This window comes from Canis lupus, chromosome 36 (assembly GCF_048164855.1).
Source record: "Canis lupus baileyi chromosome 36, mCanLup2.hap1, whole genome shotgun sequence".
Lineage (NCBI taxonomy): Eukaryota > Metazoa > Chordata > Mammalia > Carnivora > Canidae > Canis > Canis lupus.
In genome coordinates, this window is record NC_132873.1 from 23,379,886 (window position 1) to 23,406,011 (window position 26,126).

The window sequence follows — 26,126 nt, forward strand, 5'->3', positions numbered from 1 at the left end:
CAACACTGCTAAGTAGAATGATGGAAATAAAACAAGGTTATGTGATTGAGTGACAGGTGGGGACAGTGGTTAGGGAAGACTTCTCTGAGGACCCGACATTTGAGCTAAGAATTAAGAAAGAGGAAGCAACTATTCATGCAACAGAACATTCCAGGAAGAGGGAAGCACAAATAAAATACTCCAGAGATGGGAACAAACTTGATCTAACTGAAGAAAGGAAGAAAGTCCATGTGGCTGGTGGGCAGGGGAGTAAAGAGAAGAGAGAGTCAGGGGGGGTGAGGCTGGGAGAGGCAGGAGAGGTTGGAAAAGGTCAGTGAGACAGGTGTCCAAGGCCAGATCATAAATGACCCCATTGACCACAGTAAGGAGTTCCAATTTTATTTTTTAGGAAGCTACTGCAGGATTTTGAGCAGGAAAGTAACATGATCCAATTTTTGTTTTTAATACCATTACTCAATCTGTAGAATATCTTAGAAGTCTTCTTTAAAATAAATATTGAACACTGATATATCAAAAACATTGCAGATGCCAACCAACGCAATGCAAATCCTCGAAAGTAAAAATGATGTTTTTACATTCAAGGCCAATATCATCATTACTTGTTTAAGTTCCTACCCACTTCCCTGCCTAAAAGAAATAACCCAACAGCGCCGTCAAAAGAGTTTTCAATCCCTTGCAAGGTCTGCAGAGTTTGCCATTTGGTACAGGGGTATTTACACTCAGTTCCCTACCAAAATGAAAAATCATTTCCATAGAGAACTACAAACGAAGATACCTTTGAAAGTATATCTGCTTCCTTTTTAAAAAAAAAAATTATTTATTTATTCATGGGAGATACAGAGAGAGAGAGGCAGAGACACAGGCAGAGGGAGAAGCAGGCTCCATGCAGGGAGCCCGATGTGGGACTCAATCCCAGGTCTCCAGGATCACGCCCTGGGCCGAAGGTAGCTCTAAACTTCTGAGCCACCCAGGGATCCCCGTATTTCTGCTTTCTACTGTAGCCTCTTACTTAAGCTTTGGAAAACCATGCTATGCCTGTAATTACAAACTGCATTTTAAAAATACAAATGAGGAAAGGCTGATGACCAAATTTAGCTCCAGCAGATAAAACTGAAAAAACCAAACAGCATTAGACCTTTGGGGATGTGAAATGGAAATTGGCCAAATACAATCCAGGTGCTTTTCTGCTTATTCCAAATCTAGCTCCAGGGGACCAGCCTCCCCTGCCAATGAATAATTTTTCTTTCTTAGCTTCACAGAGAATTGGAGGAATAAGTGATTTCAACTGTCTGTCTCTATGGCAACTAGTACCCTAATTTCACCTCTTAGGTGGCAATTATATCTATTCACTAAATAGCTTTCAGTCCCTACTTTTATGATGAAAAAATTGATTTCATGAAAAACGAGATACAGGTAATAGGTGAACTTTTCCCCCAGCAACCATGGAGTACAGTTTATACGAGGTATAATCATTTAGAAGCAGAATGCATCCTATGTTTTTTTCTTTTCTTTTTCAATTGTAGGATGTTTATCCCTTATGTCTTTCCTCTAGTTTTTTTTTTTAAATAATAAAATATTATTTTTTCTTGCTTAACATTTATTTCTGTATTCAACTATGAAAATTAGTTGGATTCATTGTAAAGAGTGTTGCAAATAGAGAATAAAAATTAGAAAAGCATACACAAGAAAATTAAGTTCATTCCCCTTATTTAAAAACAATCACTGTTAATATTCTAACATTTTAGGTATGTATATACATATAAATATGATTTAAATCCTATAGCAAAAAAAAAAAATAAATTAAAAAAAAAATCCTATAGCAAATGTTTTTTGTAACTGGACTTTTTCAAAAAATATGTTATGAGAAGTTTTCCATACCATTAAATATTCTTCTGATACATGATTTTAATGGCTTTCAAAGAGTCCATAATATTGGTTTACTATATTTTATTTAACTACTAGTTCTATGCTGACATTATTAAACATAAATGTTTATGTATATCACTATTGCCTTATAATAAACCCCAGAAAAGGAATACATAAACCAAATGGGATAAACATTTTAAATTTTATTGCCAAATTTCTCTCCCCTAAAATCATAGTAATTTATTTTCATAGTAGAAGTAGATGGATGAGAGTACACATTACCTTAAATTCTCTATTAGAGGTACTATTATTTTTAGTGCCAATGAGAGAGGGAATATTTCACTACATGTCTGTAGTATCTCTAATTAAAGACTTATTTTAAGGTTAAATATGTTTTTAGATTTTCATTGTTTATTTTTAGGAGAGAAAAGATACATGAATTGCCTGTTCACATCTGAAGGAAAGAATATTTGTTATCCTCTTAATAACTCTCCTCTCTCTATTTCTTAGTAACAGAAGAGATCATTTTTAGTTGGGCACACACACCCTTGAAATAAAGATATTTTCCATTCTCTTTTGCAGCTAAGTGTGGCTGTATATTAACTCTAGGCTGATGAAATATAAGCAAAAATGATCTTTGCTATTTCAGAGAAATGTCCTTAAAGGCAGATGATATGCCCTCTTTTCCTCTTCATCATTCTTGATGGTTGGAATGCAGGTGTTATGGTGGGAACTTCAGTAGCCATTTGGACCATGAGGATAAGGATTGCACTATAGGGATGGTAGAGCAGAAAGCTAGAGGGAATCTAGGTTCCTAAGAACTTTACAGAAGTTTTATACTGGAAAGCTGGTCTCCAGATTTTTATTTGGAAGAGTAAAACTGTATTTTTAAGCCATGATTGTGTTACATCATTTGTTTTATGAAGCTATACTTAAACCTAATTGATATAAGATTTTTGCCCCATATTATTTTTCTTAATGATTTTTTTTCTTCAAAGATTTATTTATTTGAGAGAGAAGAGAGAACGAGCTGGGGGGGGGGGGGGAAGGGGGAGAGGTGTGCACCAGAGAGACAGAGGAAGAATTCTGAAGCAGACTCTACTCTGAGTATGGAGCCTGACCCCAGGACCCTGAGATCATGACCCGAGCTGAAATCAGGAGTTGGCTGCTTGACCAAATGAGCCACCAAGACACCCCTTCTTACTGATTTTTAGGTGCACTTTCTATTTTAAGGATAGTTATACTTTATCTGGTATTTATGTTACAAATTTTTCCAGATTTTCATTTGCTCCTTAATTTTTTATGGAATTAGGAGATGCAAAAATATAATTATTCTTAAATTTAATTAATACATAAGTTACATTATATATTCAGAAAATCATTTAATAGTATTAGCTTAGAAATATAAATTCCAGAGGATCCCTGGGTGGCTCAGTGGTTGAGCATCTGCCTTTGGCACAGGGCGCAATCCTGGAGTCCTGGGATCAAGTCCCACATGGGCTCCCAGCATGGAGCCTGCTTCTCCCTCCTCTTGTGTCTCTGCCTCTCTCTCTATCATTAATTAATTAATTAATTTAAAAAAATATAAATTTCAGGGGCATCTGGGTGGCTCAGTCCATTAAGCATCTGCCTTCGGCTCAGGTCATGACCCCAGTGTACTGGGATCAAGCCTCACATTGGGCTCTCTGCTGGGTGAGGAGTCTGCTTCTCCTTCTCCCTCTGCTTGCTGCTTGTATGCTCTCTCTCTCTCTCTCTCCTTTTCATATAAATAAATAAAATCTTAAAAAAAGAAATATAAATTCTAGAGAAATATTTTGTCTCAAACATCATAAGGCAGCACTGAGAAGCCTATGTTCATTTGCTATAGGTATACAATAGGTTATGTTGCAGGCCACAGTCATTTAGATGATGAATAATTGTGTATATTTTTAAAGACTTGATAATTCATTCCTTGCTAATGCAGAGAATTTCTGTTTATAATCTGTGGGGCTCTGGATTCAAAGCATTGCCTCAGCCGTCTTCACTGGGGCTTAAGGGAAGCTGGGTGGGCTGGCTCTGCCTGCCACTCCCAATCTTATTTTTTCTTTAGAGTTCCACAGAAAAGCCCCCGCCAGATGATTTCCCCACACACACAGATAAGAAATATAGGGTCACAATTTCCTACCAGGTCATAAGCAGCCAACATTTTTTTCTGCACATCTGGAATTGCCCCCAGAGGCTCCAGATAAGGAAAGTTGTCTTTCATCACAAGAGAGACCGTAGGGGTATTGTCACTGGTGATGAGCCGAGACGACAGGGTCAACAGGCACTGCTTCAGACTGGCAATTGGAGGAAGTCCACACAGTTCCTTAATAGACACTATGGCATTCTGTGGGGAAGAAAACATGGAATTAAACTTCTGACCACATGACACATCACCCCCAACACTTCTAGATTTACACGAAAGTATATTCATTAAAGGTACACCCTCCAATAATATGTAATTTGAAGGAAACTGGATTATAATCAACCAGAAGTGTAATGTGCACCACGATAACACACAGAACCAATTCACTATTATACTTTGTCAGTTTTTAGCAACTGCCACAAATATGCCATAAAGCAAAGCTGATTGTGAACCACGGCTACATGGTGCTTTTCAAAACACAGTGCTGGAGTAGTCACATGAATTAGCATTGGCTGGTTGTGAATATCTTATTCAATTTGTATCATGATGATTATAAAAACATGTCAGTGATTATACACTGGAGTGAGTACATCTCCTTTCGGCTTTTCCCTTCAAGGTAGCAGGCTGCTATTACTCACCACCCTGCATCTGACTAACCAGCAATGGTATTTCTCTGTCATCCCATCAGAAATGTACCTGACAGATGCACGTACTAAAGCAAATTTCATGTAGAGATACATTTGTCCATGTTATAGCCTTTTAAAATTCATTTGAAATAGAAATTATAACTATTTTATGTCTTATTAACAGTGAGCCATACCTATTAGATGTCGAATGAATTTAGCAACAATGATGGTATTTCATTTCTCTACTGATTAGGGTTCAAATAATCCTTAACCCAAGAAACTTTAGGTTGAGATGATATAAATTTTCAGCATTACCTGGAAAAACTTTATCGTAACCAACTCTTTTTACTGTGTATTTTAAACACATAATATGTGTGAAGGATATATTTCAAGAATTACAGAGAAATAAAATCTACTTGTAATATATAAAGTAAGATGCAGAAATGATGTATAAGTAATCTAACACAGGGGTTTATAATAGTTTTGAATATGTCAGAAAAAGTTAGATAGAAGATGCTAATATTTGGAGCCTATTTTTAAAATAGTGGCCAAAGCAACCACTTCAAAAAAAATTGCTTACAATCTAAGTATTAATGTATGATTTATGTACCATACTGTTTCCTACCACTTTAGCTATTTAAAATTGATTTTAGGTCCATTCTGGAATTTCTCTGTGAAAAAATGTAAAAATATAGTCTTCACCAAATGATGGGTTTGAGGTTCAGTACCACATGACTAAAAACCATGAATGATCATGAGTTTTGGTAGCAGGCACTTCTGGATTTAAAGCCCAATATTCCTACTTACTAACTGCAATATTTGGGAAATCGCTTAACTTCTTTAAGCTTGTTTTCTATCTTGAAAGCGTGGTCCTTTGGTGAAAATTACTATTAAAATATTAGCTAAAGGAGCAAATAAATTGCATTGAAAAATATTCCTCTCTTGTTCTGTTCTCTTACCTAGACTGCTACTTCTTCTGCCAACCAACACCTCTTTTGCACGTTGCAGGAACTTAGTATTTGTTGTTTGATTGTTTCTCAGTAACATAAGCCTAGAATAACTATATTCTATAATATCGAAGAAAGATATTGTCTGAATATAAGCATTAACGAAGGGAAGGAAATTAATGTTGAATCTCCACATGCCAGGAGTGGGCAATTTACATATATTGTCATTTAATTCTGATAACAATTCTGTGATGTATTAGTATTTTTCTTACCACATGTGGAGAAAACTGATGATCAGATATCTGAAATAATTTGCTCAAGATCACAAGGGGATAGAGTTTAAGCTGGAACCCATGTTCCTCCAATTAAACCACGTTTCTTAGAGAAGATGACATAGTTTTCAACAAGTTCAAATGCTGAATATTGGTTGGTTAGTTGTGTTTCCTCTGGCGGGGAGCAATTTATTATTGTTGTCATTCACTTAAACAACTAAAATAACCTAATAGGCATTATAGTTGTTTATATGACTTCAAATTCCCTTTCATGTTCATATCCACAGATTTTACGTATATACTTGTAATTAGTATTGTCTGTTTGTATATATGATATTTTATATATTGCACATATGTATTGTTTTACATTCTATTTTTTTCACATTGTTTCATATACATAACCCCATATTGGTTATATGGCAGGGATATTTAACGGATATATAAAGCATTTATATTAACTGGTTTGGTTCAGGCTAAATTTAACCCAATGTTCATTCACAATTTGATACATAAAATGTATCTGCTTTATCACAGGCAACACTTAATTCAACGGTAGATGGGTTTATACAACTTTTCTGATAATTTTTTGAGGAGTCAGATCACTAGTAAAACACAACATTCATTGGTGAGGGAGGGGTTGTAAGAAGTAAAAGTAGGAAAGAAGAGCTTGGGATTTTTCCTACCTGCATATTTTCTCTCATATCTATGGCTTCTCGTAAGGGATGAACTGCTATTTTAAAGATGTCATCTATGGTCTTAAGGCCGATATTCCTGAGCATGGTATATTCTCGAACTTTCTTCCCCATTCTCACTGACAGGCTGCGCTTCTGTGCCTTTCCTCCTCCACTTCGATTAGTTATTGCTATATGGACAAAAAGGGTTACATGTTCCATGATGTCACCCACAAAAGAGCGCAGGGGCACATGCCGATATCCAGGCTGCAAACATTCAAATGGTATTGTATATTGTCCTATAAACTCATCCCCTATGTAGTCATCATCCAGAACAACAAAACGAATCATGGCCAGCTCAGGTAGGTTTACTTGAAACTCAAAAGTTTCATCAAAAATAGGGTTATCACTGTTCTGCTGGACAGTTTTAGTTCTTTGTTCTGAACAATCTGCTGGAATTCCATGTATCTCTATACAAACATAGGGATCTATGACATCTCCTTTGGCACAAGCTCCCTTGGGCTTTGGAAAATTCTGACCACTGATGATCTTGATATGAAGAGCTAGAGGAGACACCCCAGGTACAATGCCCTTTGTGTTTGCACTGAAGTAAGAAACTTCATCTCGCATGATGGATGGCCGTAGAACATAACCACATCCTCCATTTTGAAGAAACCAGCCTGTGTGAAGATCCATCATTGGACCTGGAGTCTGAAAATTCATTGCCACAATCTGACAGCCACAATTCCAAAAGTCCTGTGGATTCAAGTTACTGGAATCGATCCTCATGGCACTTGGATAGACCCTTGATAAGAACCTCTTATTATAATTTACAAAATCCTCTGGGTATTCATTTGCAATTCGGCTGGCCTCTGTTTCACTAAATGAACACATTTCCCAATAGTTTTGGCTCTTCATAGACAGTTCAAAATCCCTGTACTGAACAGACTTGCAGATAGATACCAAATCAGAGAGCTCCTTACACAGCAAGATTTGTTTCTGCTCACCATTGTAATCTACCGACAGCCTTCGAGACATTTCCGCTTCTTCATCTTCATCTGTTACTTCTCCTTCTAAAACATCCGGGTCAGAAGGCAATTTCTTTCCTTTCACAATAATCATTCTTTTCAATTTTTCTGGTGATGGGAGGTAGGTTTCTGATGGCAAAGGCGCCTCTACATAGAGCTTATCGCCAAAGACCTTTTTCATCTGTTGAACCATTATCTTCTGCTGTGGTAGGGAGCAGTGATTTCCCAAACAAAGAATGAGTGGGTACTCAGAAGCAACAAAGGCAAATTTATTTATCACCTCTATGACACTTCGAAAGGAAAGGTGTGTTGTCACATTATTTCGATTACAAAGGATCGGTTCATTGTCTGAACCATCACTGACATCAAGTTCAATGCTACGACAGCCCATTTTCAAAGCTCTAACATATCCATTAATATCAGCCGGGCCCCTGAACTGGTCTTCTATGAGATAGGTGTTGTGAGATGCATTGATGTAGTAGTGAGATAATGGCTGGGTCATATCTTGAGCAACCTTTTTCTGCTCAGGATCAAAAATGTCACATTCTGGTGACAACAGATACTGGGTAAAGCCATCAATTGCAAGAAACCCTTTTTGACGTCCCTCTTCGGAAAGTTCGTATCTCCGAATAATGTCTAAGCACATATCCTCAGTAATATGGGCGACTCCTTGCTCAGCTTCTAAAAAGAGCATGAGATCGTTGGCATCCAAATATTCTTTGTTTTTAGATATCTGTACCAGTAAGAAATATACTTCTGGCCTGGTGCAGAGTTCACAAAAAGCTTCACAAAATTCCTCTTCTGTCACTCGTGTGGTTAGTTTTTCTTTGCTCTTCTGGATTTCTTTAAACTTTAACCTGATCTTGGATTCCTTCAGGGTAGGGTTGAGCTGTTTTATTAACTCTACAGAGGTGTCTTCCAACATAATCCCATTCCCATCGATATCTGCTGCTTCAAACACCGTTTTCAACCACATGAATCTTGGTGTGTTCTGATTGCCCTCCATAAAGTCTAGGGGTTGCTTACTTCGAGAAACCAGGTACCGTAAACCTGACACCCAGATGTTTGCTACGTCTGCTGAATTGGCAACTAGGTCCAGAGACTCATAGTTTTCCCCATGGAGTATGGAAAAGGCACAGTCCTCACAAATCTGGTCAGCGAGGCCATTGTTTCTAAATGTTTCTGTGTTCTTCCCCAGTCTGATCTCTTTTATAGCGGAAATGTCAAGCTTAGCTTTCTCAAGGTCTTTCTTGGAAGGTTCCCAGCGAAGAGCTTGGAGGTCTGTGTCCAGAGTGAAAAAACGGTTATAAATACGAGAATTTGGCCGGACCTTCTTCAGTTCACAGCCAGCTTGCATGAAGCTGATGCAGTCACTCGCACTGCTAATTTTCTTTTCCGAGGGCATGCTGCTGAAAGACACTGTTTTCTTTCTTCCACCGCATTTTTGGTTTGAAGGATCCTGTAAAATAATTTGAAAATAGTTATTCAATATTCCTTAGAAAAATAGACAAATTCAGTAACACTTTATGAAATCCTCAGACTCCATTGAGATATTATGGTGATTTGGACCTGAAGGCTAGCCTAAAATTCATACTTTCATTATCCCAGAAAAGAAAACTTGCTGAGAAAATCGGTATTATTAGTTTCAGAAAATAAACTTATTTTTCAAATGCCTAGCGTTCTTTGAAATAAAATCTACTATTAAGTTAACTACAGATCACTCATTTGTTCATTAAAGCAGATTTCCTAAGAACTTCTATGTGTTGGTACTTTGACAACCTAACTCAAATCCCTACAGATATGTGAAAGAATAAATGGTAGATTTCTTTAAAGTTTTCCTCATTTATACTTAGCAACAGTTTAAGTTTTATACTTAAAACCAATTCAAGGGGAACTTGGGTGGCTCAGTCAGTTAAGCATCTGCCTTCCACTCAGGTCATGATCCCATGGTCCTGGGATGGAGACCACATTGGGCTCCCTGCTCCATGCGGCAGGGGGCGGGGGGTGGCCTGCTTCTCCTTCTCCCTCTGCCTGCTGCTCCCCCTGCTTGAGCACTATTCTCTCTCTGTGTCAAATATATAAATAAAATATTTTTTAAAATAAATAAATAAAATAAAACTAGTTCAAATAAAAGATTTTTACCTTCATAAGCTTTACATCAAAAAGGACAACATACTTAACTAAAAGTCACTTTTTTTTTTCCCCAAAGTATTTTGAAGAATGTATCTTGAAAGTCAGACTGGAAACTAACAGCAGACAAATGACTCTAACTAGAGCAAATTTTCAGACTAACGTAAACAGTTTGGATGAACCTTATGAGAATTGAAACCTGCATTTTGGTATAATGCTATTAGCAGCCACAGCATAGAACCAAAGAGAAATTTGAATGTTCCACTAACTTTTGAGTTTTTCCAATGTAAAATAAATTTCCAAGTCTTTTGCCATAGAATTTCACAGAGAACACCTCCACCTTACCTTTTATCCCTCTCTTGAAGTGTCGTTGGATCCTAGTCTCACAGACTCCCTGTGTCCTCCCATTTTGCCCTTCATCAAACTACAGTTCTGACAGGGCATTAAACTTTCTCTGTTCAGATTAGTGTGACTTAAGCAGGTTAATTATTTCTTGTGGCTGTTTCCTTCTTGGGTGTATCTAGGCCTTCTCACATACTGTGTTTCCCAAATTACAAGTCTCGTCTTTATATTCATAGGTTAGTAGATGTCATCTTAGTCCCAGACTACCCTCTCTACTTACCACTCCCAATTCATTTACACTGAACATCTGACCAATGCCACTTAAAACTGGATATTTTTTATACTTTCCTCTGAAAGTATAGATTAAAGTTAATCATGTTCCCAGCCAGACCATCAATTCAGATAATTCTCCCAGGAACAAATTTTGCAAAAACACCTTAATGCATGTGTACAGTGCTTGATTTTATAAGCATTTTGAAGAGGCAGCAAAGTGTGGAATGCAAAAATCATTGTCCTTATGCAAAAATAACTAGTCTCAAACTGTGATTATTCCACTCAGTAGATATATGACCTCGGGTAAGTCATTTAGCCTCTCTGAATCTTAATTTCTGCTTTTAAACAGGAATCAATAATCCTTGTATATAATAGTGCTGCTGAGAGACTCAAAAGAAAGTGTACATGAATATTCTTTGTATACTGTTAGTGCTTATAAGGTTAATCTTTTTGAAAGAAGAGGAACATTTCTTAATACACCTAGTCACTGTAGGACCTGACCAGAATTTGGGGGGTTATCAAGAAGTTGATTCATTCTTGACCTCTGAGCATTTAAGACAAATCTTCAGTGATAAACTGAAAATATTTTAAAACAGACACATGATATTACTATTTTAAGCACCGAAAAGTTTGACCAAAGTAGTCTGGTTGTCTCCTTCACTGACATTCTTTTAAAACAGGGTGCTGAATTTCTCCTCCAAGGCCTTATTTAATTGTGATCTTGACTAGAAGAGCCTCCCTATTCTGTGATTCAAGAAAAGGCAAGATGATTTATTATTCAATTGACTAAAACCTTGCCCATGAAAAGAAAACAAAATTAGCTTTAGTTATAGGATGTCGGTGGGATGATTCATTAACTGAAAAATATATCTGATCTTCAAGTGACAAAGATATAAATTACTCAATTTATATAGAATAAAAAAAAATCTGTACAGATTACAGAATATTGTTTCTTGATGGCCTGGCATTTAACAATTTATCTCTTGCTTTACCAGAGAGTTGTTATTTTTAATTATCCCATAGTAGTCAAATTCCTCATCCTTAAGTTAAAAAACAAGTATAAATCTGCAGCTGTTTATATGCAGTTGCACTATTAGGACACATTTAAATTCATCACAACCCACATGCTCAAAAATTTCAGACGTATGTGTGTATTTTCCCACACTATAAAGGAAGGCACCTAATAGCACTGCTGAGATGGGATTAATCTACCAAGTAAAATAAAGAGGGAAACTGCGAATTGTGATAGTAAATTAGACTGTGACTCAGCTTTTAAAGCTACCATTTGACTAGGCAAATTTTAAGCTAATGAGACCTTTCACAAAACATTATTTTTATATAAAGCAGATCATGTTCCAAGTAGGATTACTGTCAATAGAATCATAAAACCTCTAATAGTTTCTAACAAACCTTAAGTGGGAAATTAGTGTTGCTGTAAATGCATGTATATAGTTCTTGTCTCTATATATGGTACCATACCAACCTTCACAGTCTTAACACTTCACTCTTGGCTTGAGCCACTGTTCACAAGAACAAAAGTACTGCTATCAGAAAAGCTTTTTCTTACAAACCTCTCTTCTCTATGGTACTATCTCCTTAAATCAAGACAATCTCTCTTAGTAAGATAAGCCTTCAAGAGATAAATGTTTTCTATCTAGCCTAGGAAAGAATTGACCTGCTCCAAAATGCTTATTTCCTGCTTTGACCCCCAATTTCCACATGATTACAAAACTTATCCCAAAATGCCTTAAAACTTGTAACAGGCAGAAAAGATATAATCTTAGGTTGTCATCTCACGAAGGACAAACTCCAAAGTTACTATAAGCCTCCAAATGAGCAAAAAATTGGACAAAGCACCTATGAAAAATAATTCATTTGTCTGCTGTTGACTAGAGCCAGGATTATTTCTATTCAAAATATGCTTGAAAAGTTTCAGGACTCTGATATTTCTCCAAGTCTGGTTTTTTGTTTGTTTGTTTGTTTTCCCCCAGTGGTCATGCTATACATTAGCTCTGAGAAGTTGAGAGGGGAGGGGGCTGGGAATTGTACTCAGTGGACAGGGAAGATGGGCAACTCCAAAGCTCCTTCTGAGCTTCATCACAACCATGGCCTCTTTGTCGAACCCTACACCTCCACATTTCTGCTCCACTCGAGATCTTGGCAGGTTAGTGTGGAAAGGGGGGGACTGTTCAGGCAAACAGACAAGAGATATTCCCAAATGAAAAAATTTGAAGTGTTGGTGATAGATCTTCTTGCTGATAAATACAAAAAATATGTGATGATGGAATGAGAAAAAATCCACTGCAGTTATCTATATACTGGAAAGACAGGTGCTTTTGGCACTTTCCAAGAAAACCAAAGTTTGTTGTTAGTTCTAGTGGGCTCTTGTCATCTTCTGGCTCATTAGATAATTGAATTGACTCCTCTGGTCATAAGGTGATTATTATAAGGAGATTATTATAAAATATGAGGACTTTTCATTTATTTTATTTATTTATTTAATTTTTTTTTTTTAAGATTTTATTCATCCACTCATGACAGACAGAGAGAGAGAGAGGCAGAGACACAGGCAGAGGGAGAAGCAGGCTCCATGCAGGGAGCCCGACACGGGACTCGATCCCGGGTCTCCAGGATCACACCCCATGCTGACGGCGGCGCTAAACCGCTGAGCCACCAGGCCGCTCCCTTTTCATTTATTTTAAAGCTAAATTTCTTTACTCTGGGATGAAGGGAAGAGGCTAAAGTGCTTATTACCCTCAAAATTTCTCTGAAAGCAGCTTACAAAATTTGTTTGTTGGATAGCACATTATGACTCTTCTGTCCTCTAAATTAAAGTTTAGCCTCCTCTTCCAGCAGGGTGCAAGAATTAGTCAGGCATTGAACTCAATCCTTTCTATTGCCTAGCATTCTATGTTCAAGTTTCCAAATTATCATTTCACAGGAAGGGAACACATTTAAACAACTTAAATAATGAAATGAATAAACCAAATTATGTTTATATGGTCTCTGAACATTTAAGATAAGATAAAACTTTACATTTGGGATCTACTGTCTTCTTAAACGACTTAATTGTCAGAATCAAGAAGAGTCCCATAAACTAGCAAAGTAAGTAATAGGCAAATGTTTTATTCTTTTATTAAGGCAATACAAAACATTGATATGCTTATGAGCATTGTTTCTAATATATTCATATCATAATTTCTATCTAATTTCATGATGTAAGATTGATTTCTAGTCTTAGAAATAATATCAAAATACTAGGAGAAAATGGCCAAATGTTGTTTTTATTTTTTAAAAATTTTCATTATTTCCTAACAACATCGCTGTTTATCCAGTATTAGAACTAGGATATCAATCATGATTAAATGAGATTCTTACACAGCAGTAAAAGCTTTATAGATCCCTAAATATGTTTTATTAAACTAAAATTAGAAAAAAGGTTCAAATAAGCCAAATTAATAAACTTGTTTCCATAAGTTCCCATTGGCATTTGTCCTCTGACCCCAATAAGGCTGGATATACTGCAAGTTCCTTAACAAACACTCAACAAATTAAATCATTTTTCTTCAGTAACACATTGATGAGCTGCAGAGGCAACTTAGCTTATTCAGTGCAACCATTTTTGGGTCTTAATAATGGAACTATTGAATTATTTCAATATAATAATTTTAGAAAAAAGTGTACTAAAGCAATACAATAATGTGAGTGTACCTAAAGCCACAGGGCTGTACATTTTAAAATGGTTAAAGTAGAAAATTTTATGTTATATAAATTTTACCACACAAAATAGAGTAAACTAAAGCATTATAATACAAATTTAAGAGTAAAGGAAACATATCTACATGTTGCTACCTCTCACCTGATGAGCATGTTTAAATATCAAATTATATCATCATATATTCTTTTCCCTTTTTTGGCAGGTTGTTTTTAAATGAACAGCTCAAAATGGTTTTTTGTTAAAACAGAACAAATTTACAAACCTTAAAGATTAGCAATCAAACATCAGTTGTCAAATTAATTAGAAGGAAGCTTTTTTTCCTAATGCAGAACTCCAGCTCTATAGATACAGATACACTAAAGTGACATTCATTTTTCTCTTTTTGTATGAGGGTAAAACACTTATTTTTGAAGAGCTCTCTTAATAAAGTCTTTATATAAAATTTAATAGATTATAATTAAAAGGTAAGCAAAAATATAGGCACATATATCTTATTTTCACCACAGGGTTTCTATCTTGTTCTTATAGACAACCTATGAACTCTTAACACTATACTGTTCATTTTAGTTTTATGAACTTCCAAGCAAAATTCAGAAAAAAGATCTGGTAGATACATGAAACCTTCCAAGGATTGTGGACAATATAATCTAGAATCCAAATGAGCCCCAACCTTGGATATTGAGAGGCCCCAGGTTTCCAGTCTTCATTCATTCATTTAACAAACAGTAAAGCGTATGCTTACTACATTCTAGGGACTAGCATATTGTAGAGTTTTGAAGAAACTGATAAAGTTTAATTTTTATCTTAAAGAGATCACTCTGGATGTGCACTAGATTATGGCACTGAGGATGGTGTTATAGGTGACTGCTGACTCATTAAAGAAAGAGACCGTGATTTCTTGAAGTAGATTACTAGTAAAAGGAATGGAGAGAGGTGAGAAATATCAAAAACAATAGGAGGTAAAATAAAAAACCTTTGACTGGGTCTAGGATGACTCCTAGGTTTTTGGTTTGAGTGAGAGGTGAGTGGAAATATTACTGAGATATGGATTACCAGGAGAGGTGAAATGGGAGCAACACAGAGTTTACTTTGGGCCAAGGTGGAATTTTATTTTAAGACTTTATTTATTTATTCATGAGAGACACACACAGAGAGAGAGAGAAAGAGGGAGAGAGGCAGAGACACAGGCAGAGGGAGAAGCAGGCTCCATGCAGGGAGCCCGACGTGGGACTCTATCCCGGGTCTCCAGGATCAGGCCCTGGGCTGAAGGCAGCTCTAAACCCCTGAGCCACCTGGGCTGCCCTGGAATTTTAGATGACTATGGGACATCTAGATGAAAAGACTGGGCAGAGAAGAAGACTTAAAATATAAAGGTTGAGGGATAAGAGAACCAGGAGCATGACCTCTCAAAGAAGCCAAAGAACAGACTTAATTAAAGGAGTGAGTGCTGGAAAATAAGATGTTAAGATGGCTTACTGGATTTAGCTATTCAAATCTCTGCTGGTAACTGATGAGAGAATGTCCTATGTTGCCTTTAAGATGGTGAGGACAGTGACAAGGGTGAGAGCAAGGGTTTTCAGGGAAGGAGAGGAGCAGGTATAAATGTTCTTTGATAAGAAAGAAGGCCAGGATGACTCTAGCAAAAGTTGGGGGTAGAGTGGCTCCAAATGAGACTAGAACAGCATGCAGAGGCCAAGAGTGATCATCCAGAAGAAGGCTATTCTCAAAAATGCTGGCTTTATTAACTTGTATTGGTGATAGTTCAAGAAATGGAAATCAGGTCTAATATATACATGTTATCTAATATATATATAAAATATATCCCGTCCAATGGGCCAATGCCCAAATCTACATCCACGTTTGGCAATTAGGCAGTCTAGAGAAAACACACTCTCCACATACAAGGCCTAACTCTTTACACAAAACTCTAAGAAGTTGGGGAGGTGGTATCCTCATTCTACCTGTTACCTTCAAGTTTTAGGTAAGGGAAGGTTGCAACTGTAGAATCATACCATTCAATCCACATTAAAGTTTCCGAAGCTATTTTCGCACAGTAAACTCAAATTGTGTAATGTAAAGTCACCAACAGGTGACATGACTTACTTATGATTAATATCATGTGACCCCCTTAAGTCACTATGTGTGTGGTACAGTGGGGATAAAGGTCCTGATATCACTGCTGAGAAGTGGCTGAGGCCTAACCCAAGCTCTCTGTACCATTGGCTCTCCCTGGTGGCTCCCTATGCCTCGCTGGTAAGTGGAATAGCTGTTTTATTATCCATAAGGAAAACATTAATTCTCTACAACACCTTATAATTCAACACAATCTATTAAAGGCAATGCTAACTTATGCAGGCACATATCTCTTGCCAAATTAAGTTTTATGTCTGTATTTAACATGTATTTCATTTATAAAAGGTGATTCATTTAACAAAATACACTAAACTAAAGCTATCTTCTTTAGGAAACCCACTCTGATACGTATACACTGTGGCAGGGATAAAAACTAGTTGAATTATAGGAAGCCAGTGACAATCTAAATATTCTGAAAAGTGATATCTTCTATTTTTAAAAAAATGACATCTTCTCTTATATGACTCTTCTCACCTGAAAGTAAAAATAAGTGATATTCTGTAGGCAAACGTGGGCACAGAGTGTAGAGAGTCCATTTCAGGGTAGGTTCTCAGTACCACTGATTTGTTTTGAGACCAGAGGAAGGTTCCATTGTTCTAAATATCACTGCAGTCATTCATTCAAACTCATTAAGAAATGACTCAATAAAAATTATCTCAAGCTCTTTGGCTGCATGGTTTCTATCCAGGCTTTTCTGCAAGTATGACTCTTATTATCCGTGTCCCGTGTATTACTTCAAAATAGGGCATTAGCTTATAGAAATTTCATGTACTACTATGTGCTAGGCATTGTCCTAGTGGCTGGTTCTTAGAAAAATCATTAATCCCAAAACTAATGTTGCCTGGAATAAATGCCTTCTTTCGATCACTTTTTTAATGTACAAGTTTTTATAAATGATAAAGTTAGCAGAACACTGACAAAAATTATCAAATTTGGTAATTAGAGAAAAGCATACAACAACGCTTCTTAATAAACAAAAACAGGGGTGCCTGGCTGGCTTAGTCAGTAGAGCATGCAAGTCTGATCTCACAGTTGTGGTTTTGAGCCCCACGTTGGGTATGGAGATTACTAAATAAATAGGTAAAATCCTCAAACAATAAATAAATAAATAAATAAATAAATAAATAAATAAATAGCAGCTTTAAATACCATCAAGAATGTTTGATAACCAAGACCAGGGAGGGGAAAAAGAGTCAACAAGGGCAATATTAAACAAAAGTACTATAGTAATTATATATAGTTAAATTATATCTTTAACCCTAGAGCCTTTACTGAGATAATTAAAAGGAGACAAGAGGCAAACTAAGCTTTGAAATGTTCAAAATCGGGGATCCCTGGGTGGCGCAGCGGTTTAGCGCCTGCCTTTGGCCCAGGGCGTGATCCTGGAGACCTGGGATCGAATCCCGTGTCAGGCTCCCTGCATGGAGCCTGCTTCTCCCTCTGCCTGTGTCTCTGCCTCTCTCTCTCTCTCTCTCTGTGTGACTATCATAAATAAATAAATAAATAAAATTAAAAAATAAAAATAAAAAATGAAATGTTCAAAATCTATAAAGCTGATCTTAGGTAAAATAATACTAAAAGCATTGCCATTTAACAAGAAAACGAATACAACTTCCACATGGAACCTCAATATAATTTTAAATTACACAGCTCTTCCTAGATGGAAGAGCATCCATTATTCCTAGATGTGCTAGAAAGATCTAAGTGTGGCTTGTAAAAGTTTGCTGCAGGAACCCAGAAGATGGCATCAGTGGGCTTAGTGACACCAAGATCCTGTTGCCATGCTCCCTAGTAGGGTGTCCCCCTACCCCCCCACCCCACCCCACCCCCGCCTTATCTGCAGTTTCACTTTCCACAGTTTCAGTTAACCACAATATAGAAGTAAATGATCCTCCTTCTGACCTTTTGTCAGAAGGTCAATAGTAGCCAAACACCACCTCACAGTGCCTCCATCATTCAGCTCACTTCATCTCATCATATAGACATTTTATTACCGCACATCATCACGGAAAGAAGAGGGGTGAGTACTACAATAAGATATTTTAAGAGACCACATTTACATAGCTTTCATAACAGTATGTTGTCACAATTGTTTTATTATTAGTTGTGATTGCTCATCTCTTACTGTGCCTAATTTATGAACCAAACTTTATCATAGGTATGTATGTATAGGAAAAATGCAGTTATCCATAGGGTTCAGTACTATCTGTGGTTTCCGGCATCCACTGGAGGATAAGGGGGCACTACTGTAATTGCTAATAGTCACACTGTAAAGCAAATTATTAATGACAATAGTACCAGATTTTCAGTAGATTAATAATTTTATAATGTCTGCTAAAATAACTGGAATTGCAAAATTAGCTTAATGCTAATTTTGAGTCACATTCTATCATTCTCATTTTTGAGACAAAGGTTTCTTTGTCCTCCTCTAGACAATAATGTTTGTCTCAAAATAACAAGGCTTTGGTTTGAAATCTTTAACAAAAGCTGGGAAGAAATTGATTCAAAAAATGATAAGATTTTTGATAATGATAAATAACACCATAATATCCTCTTTGCATCACAATATAAAGAATACCATATCCTGATTTACATATTTAAAATGTTATTTATTTGGGCAGCCCGGGGGGCTCAGCGGTTTAGCACCACCTTCGGCCCAGGGTGAGATTCTGGAGACCCGGGATCGAGTCCCACGTCAGGCTCCCTGCATGGAGCCTGCTTCTCCCTCTGCCTGTGTCTCTGCCTCTCTCTCTCTGTGTCTCTCATGAATAAATAAATAAAATCTTTAAAAAAATAAAATGTTATTTTATTTTATAAATAAACCTACTGATATGATGTGTATTCAACAACAGTAAAGGTGAAGAATTACTTTTGCTTGACCTTCTTCTATATGCTTCATCTCTGTGATTCACTCAAGAAGCAAAACCATTAAAACCCAATAAAAATTATTGACTGTTCATTACAGATCAACAGTGACAGATAAAAATCAAAGACTATTTCACCTGTTAGAATTTTTTTCACCTGTATGGAAATTAAGTCCATGTAGATGAGGAGACCTGGCCACAGGGAAACCGGACAGGTAACAGCTGGTTATCTGGACATGGACAGAATGTCCATGTCTCCAACATTCAATTCGTCCTATAGTTTCACTGATTGCTGCCATTTCTGTTTTCCCTAACAGCATTAGGGCACAAACCCTGAGGTTGGTTGTTGTGAAACCTCACTGACTGACAGACTTTCTATTCTCAACTCTTATTTCCCCTCAAGTCCACAAGCATAGATGTTCCTTTATAGTGTCAACTGTTGCCATGGAAAAGGCCTTGTTTCTCACTTAAATCTTACTGATCTCTGCTTGTAACCTTCACGATCCACTACTTTGTACACAGTTACAAGGAACATTAACACTCCCATTTTTCTAGTCAAAAACATGACCTTTTTCAACGAACCCCAATTGCCACACGCAATACATGATTTTGTTTATTATAAATCCCAAGATAATATATTACTGTGCCTCAGAAGTGCCAATATGAACAAAGTGAAGTAGACACCAATAAAGGTTACTTAACAATTATTCAGTGGCCTCCCAGGAATGACATGCTGCTTTTAGTCCTGTCCCCTGAAGACAGATGTCCACCTCACACTCAAAAAAAAATACATTTACAATTCATCGGTGCCAAGAACCAAGTGGGCCTGAAGACTGAGATAGGATTCTGTGCTTTCTCGCGAGACTCCCCACACAGCAGGGCCTAAGAATCTGGCTGAACTTATGCCAGGGGAGACTTTGTTGTTTCTGGTGACAGGATTCATGGGAGGTGCTCTTTATGGACAACAGTATGGCATGGTCCCTAAATTAAGCCCTTGTAACGAAGAATAAGTAAATGTATTCTTTTAATACCTGTATGTAATGCATCACTTTCAGTGTATTATTATAGACATTAAATGTAATTATTATTTCATAGGTATAAGCACAAAACTTGATGCTTTATTAAGGTAACCATCAGAAATTGATAAATAATAAGGTAGGCCTTCAAATCTATACATATAAATATATATATATATATATATATATAAAAACAAAAAAAAACCCAAATCTACACATAATTTTGAATGCATAATTGTGCATGCATGATTTTTTCATTCTAATATTGCATATTTACTTATACTACTTTACCTGAAAAATCAAAATATCAACAGGAATGGAACATTCTTAAATAGATCCCATTTCAAAAATGTTCCTGACAAAATTTTCTATTTTTCTTTTGGTGCTAAATAACCAGTTCACAGAATAGTTTGTCCTTCATTGTGACTTTTCACTTTTCAGTGTTTAATGCTTATATTTACCATCAAATATTAGACATCAATGTATTATTTACATTGATTTTTAGTCACTTTGGCATTTCCTTTAATCATCTAAATTTGAATAAAGCATAATTAAAAGTGAAAAGCATATTTCAATACTATTGAGTTCTACCACTTTATCATAGTGTTACTATAGTTTCAGAAACAGATTTATAAAAATTAAAAAATCATTCAGAATTTGAAAGTTGCTAGAAGAATAGATCTTAAAAGTTCTCATCACAAGAAAAAATTGTAACTATGTGGTGATGGATGTTAAGTAAACTTATTCTAGTAATCATTTCATAAATACACACATTTCAAATCATTATGTTGTACACCTAAAACTAATACAATGTTATATGCCAATTATTTCTTAATTCTAAAAAAAAAGAAAATCAGAGTTATCTTAGTTTCTTTTTTTTGAGTTATCTTCAGTTTAAATGGAAATAAGAGATATAATCAGCCTTGCTTCAGAGCTTAAAGTTTTATTAACAAAAATAGAATTCTAAAAACGACCAACTTCCAGGAATTCATAGTTTTTTGTGCAATATTTGGTGAGGACAAGATTTCAGAGTATATATATCATCTATAAATTCTAATTAGGGTATGTGTAAAACATAACTATTAAAAATATTTCTTAGAAATGGAATCAGTGCCACTGTACTATATAGTAATAGATACATGTACGTTTCTCAGTAAGAAAAAAATCTTACAGGAAATTTAAAAACACTGAATTTATTTTTTAAAACATTTTATAAATTTGTGTGACTTGGGACATGGAGATTAAATGTCAATTTAATAAAACTACAATTCTATTCAAACTTAAGAAACAATTCATTTATAAACTAAATCAAATTTTCCTGGACTGGAGAAGTCTAGTCTGCCATTTAATAAATATATGTATATATTAACAAATGGACCATTTCTTGCACTTGTATTGTCTTTATAGATTCTAAAACTTACATTTAAATTACTTTAAACTTCCCAATTGAATATTTTTTCTGTAATAAATACCTAAAAGAAATCCGTAAACTTTTTACAAGGTAGATCCATGAACCACAAATAAAATAGAAATTCTCTTGACCCAATGCAATGTAAAAACATATCCTTAATGCCTTTTCTCTCTTGTAGTGCTAATAGAATATGTCCTTCAGGATTAATGACCTTAGAGATATAAAAGCTTTGGCTCAAACAGCTAACTTGACCTGAACATCAAGATGAATCTGATTAAAGGTTTCAAGTTTTATCCATAACTTCCGCAATAGGATAGAACCATCTAACACTTTAATCCTTATTGTATGACTCTGATTAACTGAATGTCAACATCTGTCCATGTGCAACAAACAGATGACAGATCTCAGAGAATGCATATTCTCAACACAGAGACTCTTAGGATGAATGCTACCCCCACCATCCTACAACCGCCCACCACACTGATACTTAGTGAGGGCAACCTTGGTCGAAATGAGACAAATGATTATCTTAATTTAGAAAAATGTAAAAGAAAACTGTGTAAGGATAGTTTTTATTTATGACAATAAAACTCAGAGTCCATATTTTATTGATAGAAATTACTGAAATAATTAAATTCCTTCTCCCCAAAGCATTGGGTTGGGGACTAATGGATTTTACTCTCACCATCCCCACCTATTTACGTGACACTGTACAAAAGTTCTATGTCTATTGTTTTTATTTGTCAAAAGAATATAATTCCTAGCCTAAATCATAGAGCTATCTCAAGGATCAAAGGAAATAAAGCATGCTAAATCGCTTTGAAAAGCATAATATTGCAAAACAGAGAATTTTAGTTACATCTCAGTTAAGAATATAAGTAAAGGCAATATATTAAAAGAGCTATAGGGGGATCCTTGGGTGGCGCAGTGGTTTAGCGCCTGCCTTTGGCCCGGGGCACAATCCTGGAGACCCAGGATCGAATCCCACGTCAGGCTCCTGGTGCATAGAGCCTGCTTCTCCCTCTGCCTATGTCTCTGCCTCTCTCTCTCTCTCTCTGTGACTATCATAAATTAAAAAAAAATAAAAATAAATAAATAAATAAATAAAAGAGCTATAAATCCTTCAAAAAGTCAGGTTTATTCCAGGATTGTAAGAATGGATCAACATTAGATACTCCACCAATGTACTTCAATAAATAAATAGGTTAAAAGAGAAAAACCAATAGGATTTACCTATAGGATTTACCTATAAGTTCTCCAAAAGGCAATTGATAAAATACAACATTAATTCCCAGCAAAATTCTTTATAAAATGAAAAGAGAAGAAAATTTCTTTAAGATGACCAAAATCTTATTCCAGAATCCTGGAGGAAATATCATACCAACTGGTAAAAATTTAGAAGCATTCTCATTAAAACAAAAAAGAAACAAAATAAAAAACCTACCATTTGTTCTATATGTGAACATAATTTTGGATACTTAAGTCAAAGCAATAAGACAAGGATAAGAAATTAAGTGTAAAATATTGTAAAGGAGGTGAAAGTACATTATTATTTGCAGAGATTATAATTATTTACCTAGAAAATCCAAAATTATCAACTGAAAAATTATCATAACTAATAAAAGTGATGATATCAAAATAAAATGTAAATATTAAAAAATTAGGGGCACTTGGGTGCTGTAGTTGGTTAAGCCACCAACACTTGGTTTCAGGTCAGGTCAAGATCTTGGGGTGGCAAGATTGAGCCCCAAGTCAGGCTCCACACTCAGCACAGAGTCTGCTTGAGATTCTCTCTCTCCCTTTGCCCATCCCATTCATCCTCTCTCTCTCTAAATAAATGAATAAATCTTAATAGCTGTCTCATACATCAGCCTGCTTCTAAATGTAATAGCATGGGTGGGTAGAGGTGAGGGGACTCCTACTCGAATTAATAACAGATATTACAATACAGCCAAGAACAAATTTAACAAAATATGTGCAAAGATATGTATAATTTTATTTCATTTAAAGTCAAAAAAGAAGGATCAAATAAATGAAAACATAAAAAATACTTACTTGAAAGATAAGATTGGTAAATTCCACTAATTAGCAGATAAATACCAAAAAAATTGTTATAAAAAGCAGTGGGATTGTTTCAAGAGGTAGAGGTAGAAGTGGCATTTCAAATAACAAAGGCAACAGTATTATTTAAGTATTAATGTTGAAAAAATTCACTACCCATTTGAACAACAACAAAAAAAACCCCTAGATTCTCCTTTTATGACAGACTAAAAAATAATTTTATAAGGATTAAAGATGAAATAAAACATGTAAGTACTAGAAAAAAAATGTAACCATATATTTGTATAATTTTGGAGTGGAGAAAAATCTCTACTTAAAAAATATTCAAGGCCAGATACCACATAGGAAAGCACTGATAAAAACTGATCACATAAAAACTTAAAACCAAATAAAAAAAAAATCCACAAAATGCAAAATATTTGCTAAATCTTTCTTAACTTACATAAAGTGTTCACAAACTAATTTTGGAAAAGATAAATTCACAAAATATGACTGCTTCAAAATTATATGAAAAAAGGTTCAAACACATTTTACAAAAAATGCTATGAAATAACAAAATTATTATTTTTTCCTGTAAAAATATCAAAGCTTAAAAAATGTAAGGTAATGGGAAAATGGGAATTTTCAATGTTAAATTGAATATAAATTGGTACAATTTTTCTGCAAGGCAATGTGGCAATATGTTTTAAAATGTTAAGAATGGGGTAGCCCAGGTGGCTCAGCGGTTTAGCGCTGCCTTCAGCCCAGGGCGTGATCCTGGAGCCAGGATCAAGTCCCAGGTCAGGCTCCCTGCATGGGCCTGCTTCTGTCTATGCCTCTCTCTCTCTCTCTCTCTCTCTCTCTATGTCTCTCATGAATAAATAAATAAAATCTTAAAAAAAGTAAAAATAAAATAAAATGTTAAGGATGCATCTACTTTGATCTAGCAATATTATTTTTAAAAATTTATCTTAAGAAAATATTTGAACAAATGATATAAGTACAAAAACAAAGATATAAGTACAAGGCTGTTCAATGCCACTCTGTTGCTAATATTAAAAAATTACAAGTAAACTAATAAATTCCTATCCTCAGTAAGGACTGGCAAAATAAATTATGGTACATTAATGCCACAGGATTATATGCAGTACTATTAATGGATGACATAGATCTAGAAATCTTAAAATGATAAATCTATGTGTGTGTGTGTGTGTTGTGTACTTAAAAAGTAGGTATTATAAAAAGTACATGTAGTATGAGATCTCATTAATTATAAATGGCAAATCTGAAAGAATATATTCCAAAGGTAGTAGTTATCTCTAGGGGGAAATGAGCAAAATTATGGAATTAGTGTTCTCTGTATTGCTCAAATTATTTGAAATTAACATATATTAGCATATATTATGAGGAAACATGTTAAAGATATTTCCATAGAAACAGTCTTATAATTACCTCATTAATTATCAGAAAGTTATACTTTGTAGAGATAATTACTGATAACTATCTTCAGACTTATTTGAGGTATAACTAAAATGGTTACAATTTCAAAGTGCATGTGTTTTTATTTTTATTAAAGTATTTTTATTAAAATATTATACCAATGTCATTTTAGTTAAATATAACATTTTAAATGTTTACTATTCTTGGGATTGGTCAATGTATCCCTATTACAGTATAATAAAATATCCTTTAAGTATCCTGATACTTTGATTTGGAAATTACTTTAGAATCTTACATTTAGAACTATTGACTTTAACTAGCCTTGGTGGAAAGAATCTCCAAAACAATAAAATTTTATAATATATCTATGAAATTAATCTCATAACTACTTAAACAATCAATTTAAATGAGAACGTATAGTATGTCTCCTCTTAAACTTTTGCTACCTCTAAGCTTTGAGAATGGATATAAGTAGATGAATGTTCCCAGAGAAAGAAAAGAAATTAAACTGAGATCTCCTGACTAGTTGTTTAAATCAATTTGATTTCAATTAAATGCACTCCACCAATAATGAGATTCAAATCTGCTGTATTAAATTAGGACTTAAATACATTTCAAAGAAATACATTCAGCAGGAATTCCATATAGGTTACAAGAACTTTAATCCTTCAAAGCACACATACTAATTATAAAAATTTCAACCATTTTCATAAAGTACAAAGTGTAGCCTTCAAAATTCTCCATAACTAGCCTTAGCCTAACCCTCTATTTTCTTTTCTAGATATGTGACTCCAAATTTACCTTTATATTCTGTCCTCTTTAACACACTCTCCTATCTTCAGAAAACATATCCCAGTGCACAAAATCTTTCATTTGTAACCTAACTCACAGCTATAAAATCTCTTCTTTAATAGAGATTTCTTATCCCAATGCATAGAGTAATGTCTGTCCATCCTTACCACTTAGAACAATCTTCTACCAACTATACTTAACTCCCTACATTACCTTGTGAACTTAGGAAATTCAACTAATGAACTCAATATTCTATCTTAAATGTCACTTAAAACAGTATCTTTCTTTTTTTTTTTTTTAATTTTTATTTATTTATGATAGTCACACAGAAAGAGAGAGAGAGAGGCAGAGACACAGGCAGAGGGAGAAGCAGGCTCCATGCACCGGGAG

General features: G+C 35.2%; 1 protein-coding gene and 1 long non-coding RNA gene across 3 annotated transcripts in view; one reads left to right on the forward strand and one right to left on the reverse strand.

Moving 5' to 3' along the window:
- The window catches only part of PLCL1 (phospholipase C like 1 (inactive)), a 328,672-nt gene that overhangs the window by 64,223 nt on the left and 238,323 nt on the right, over window positions 1-26,126 (reverse strand). The window contains exons 1-3 of one of the 2 annotated variants that reach the window (XM_072812892.1): window positions 10,053-10,160; window positions 6,562-9,036; window positions 4,031-4,234 (exon numbers count right to left, since the gene is read on the reverse strand). In XM_072812892.1, coding sequence (XP_072668993.1) covers window positions 4,031-4,234; window positions 6,562-8,982 — 2,625 coding nt within the window. In that variant the 5' untranslated portion in view covers window positions 8,983-9,036; window positions 10,053-10,160. Of the gene's footprint in view, window positions 1-4,030; window positions 4,235-6,561; window positions 9,037-10,052; window positions 10,161-26,126 lie in introns of those variants that run through there. The other variant, XM_072812891.1, reaches the window with a different exon arrangement.
- The window catches only part of LOC140625575 (uncharacterized), a 48,535-nt gene that overhangs the window by 6,474 nt on the left and 15,935 nt on the right, over window positions 1-26,126 (forward strand). The window lies entirely within an intron of this gene.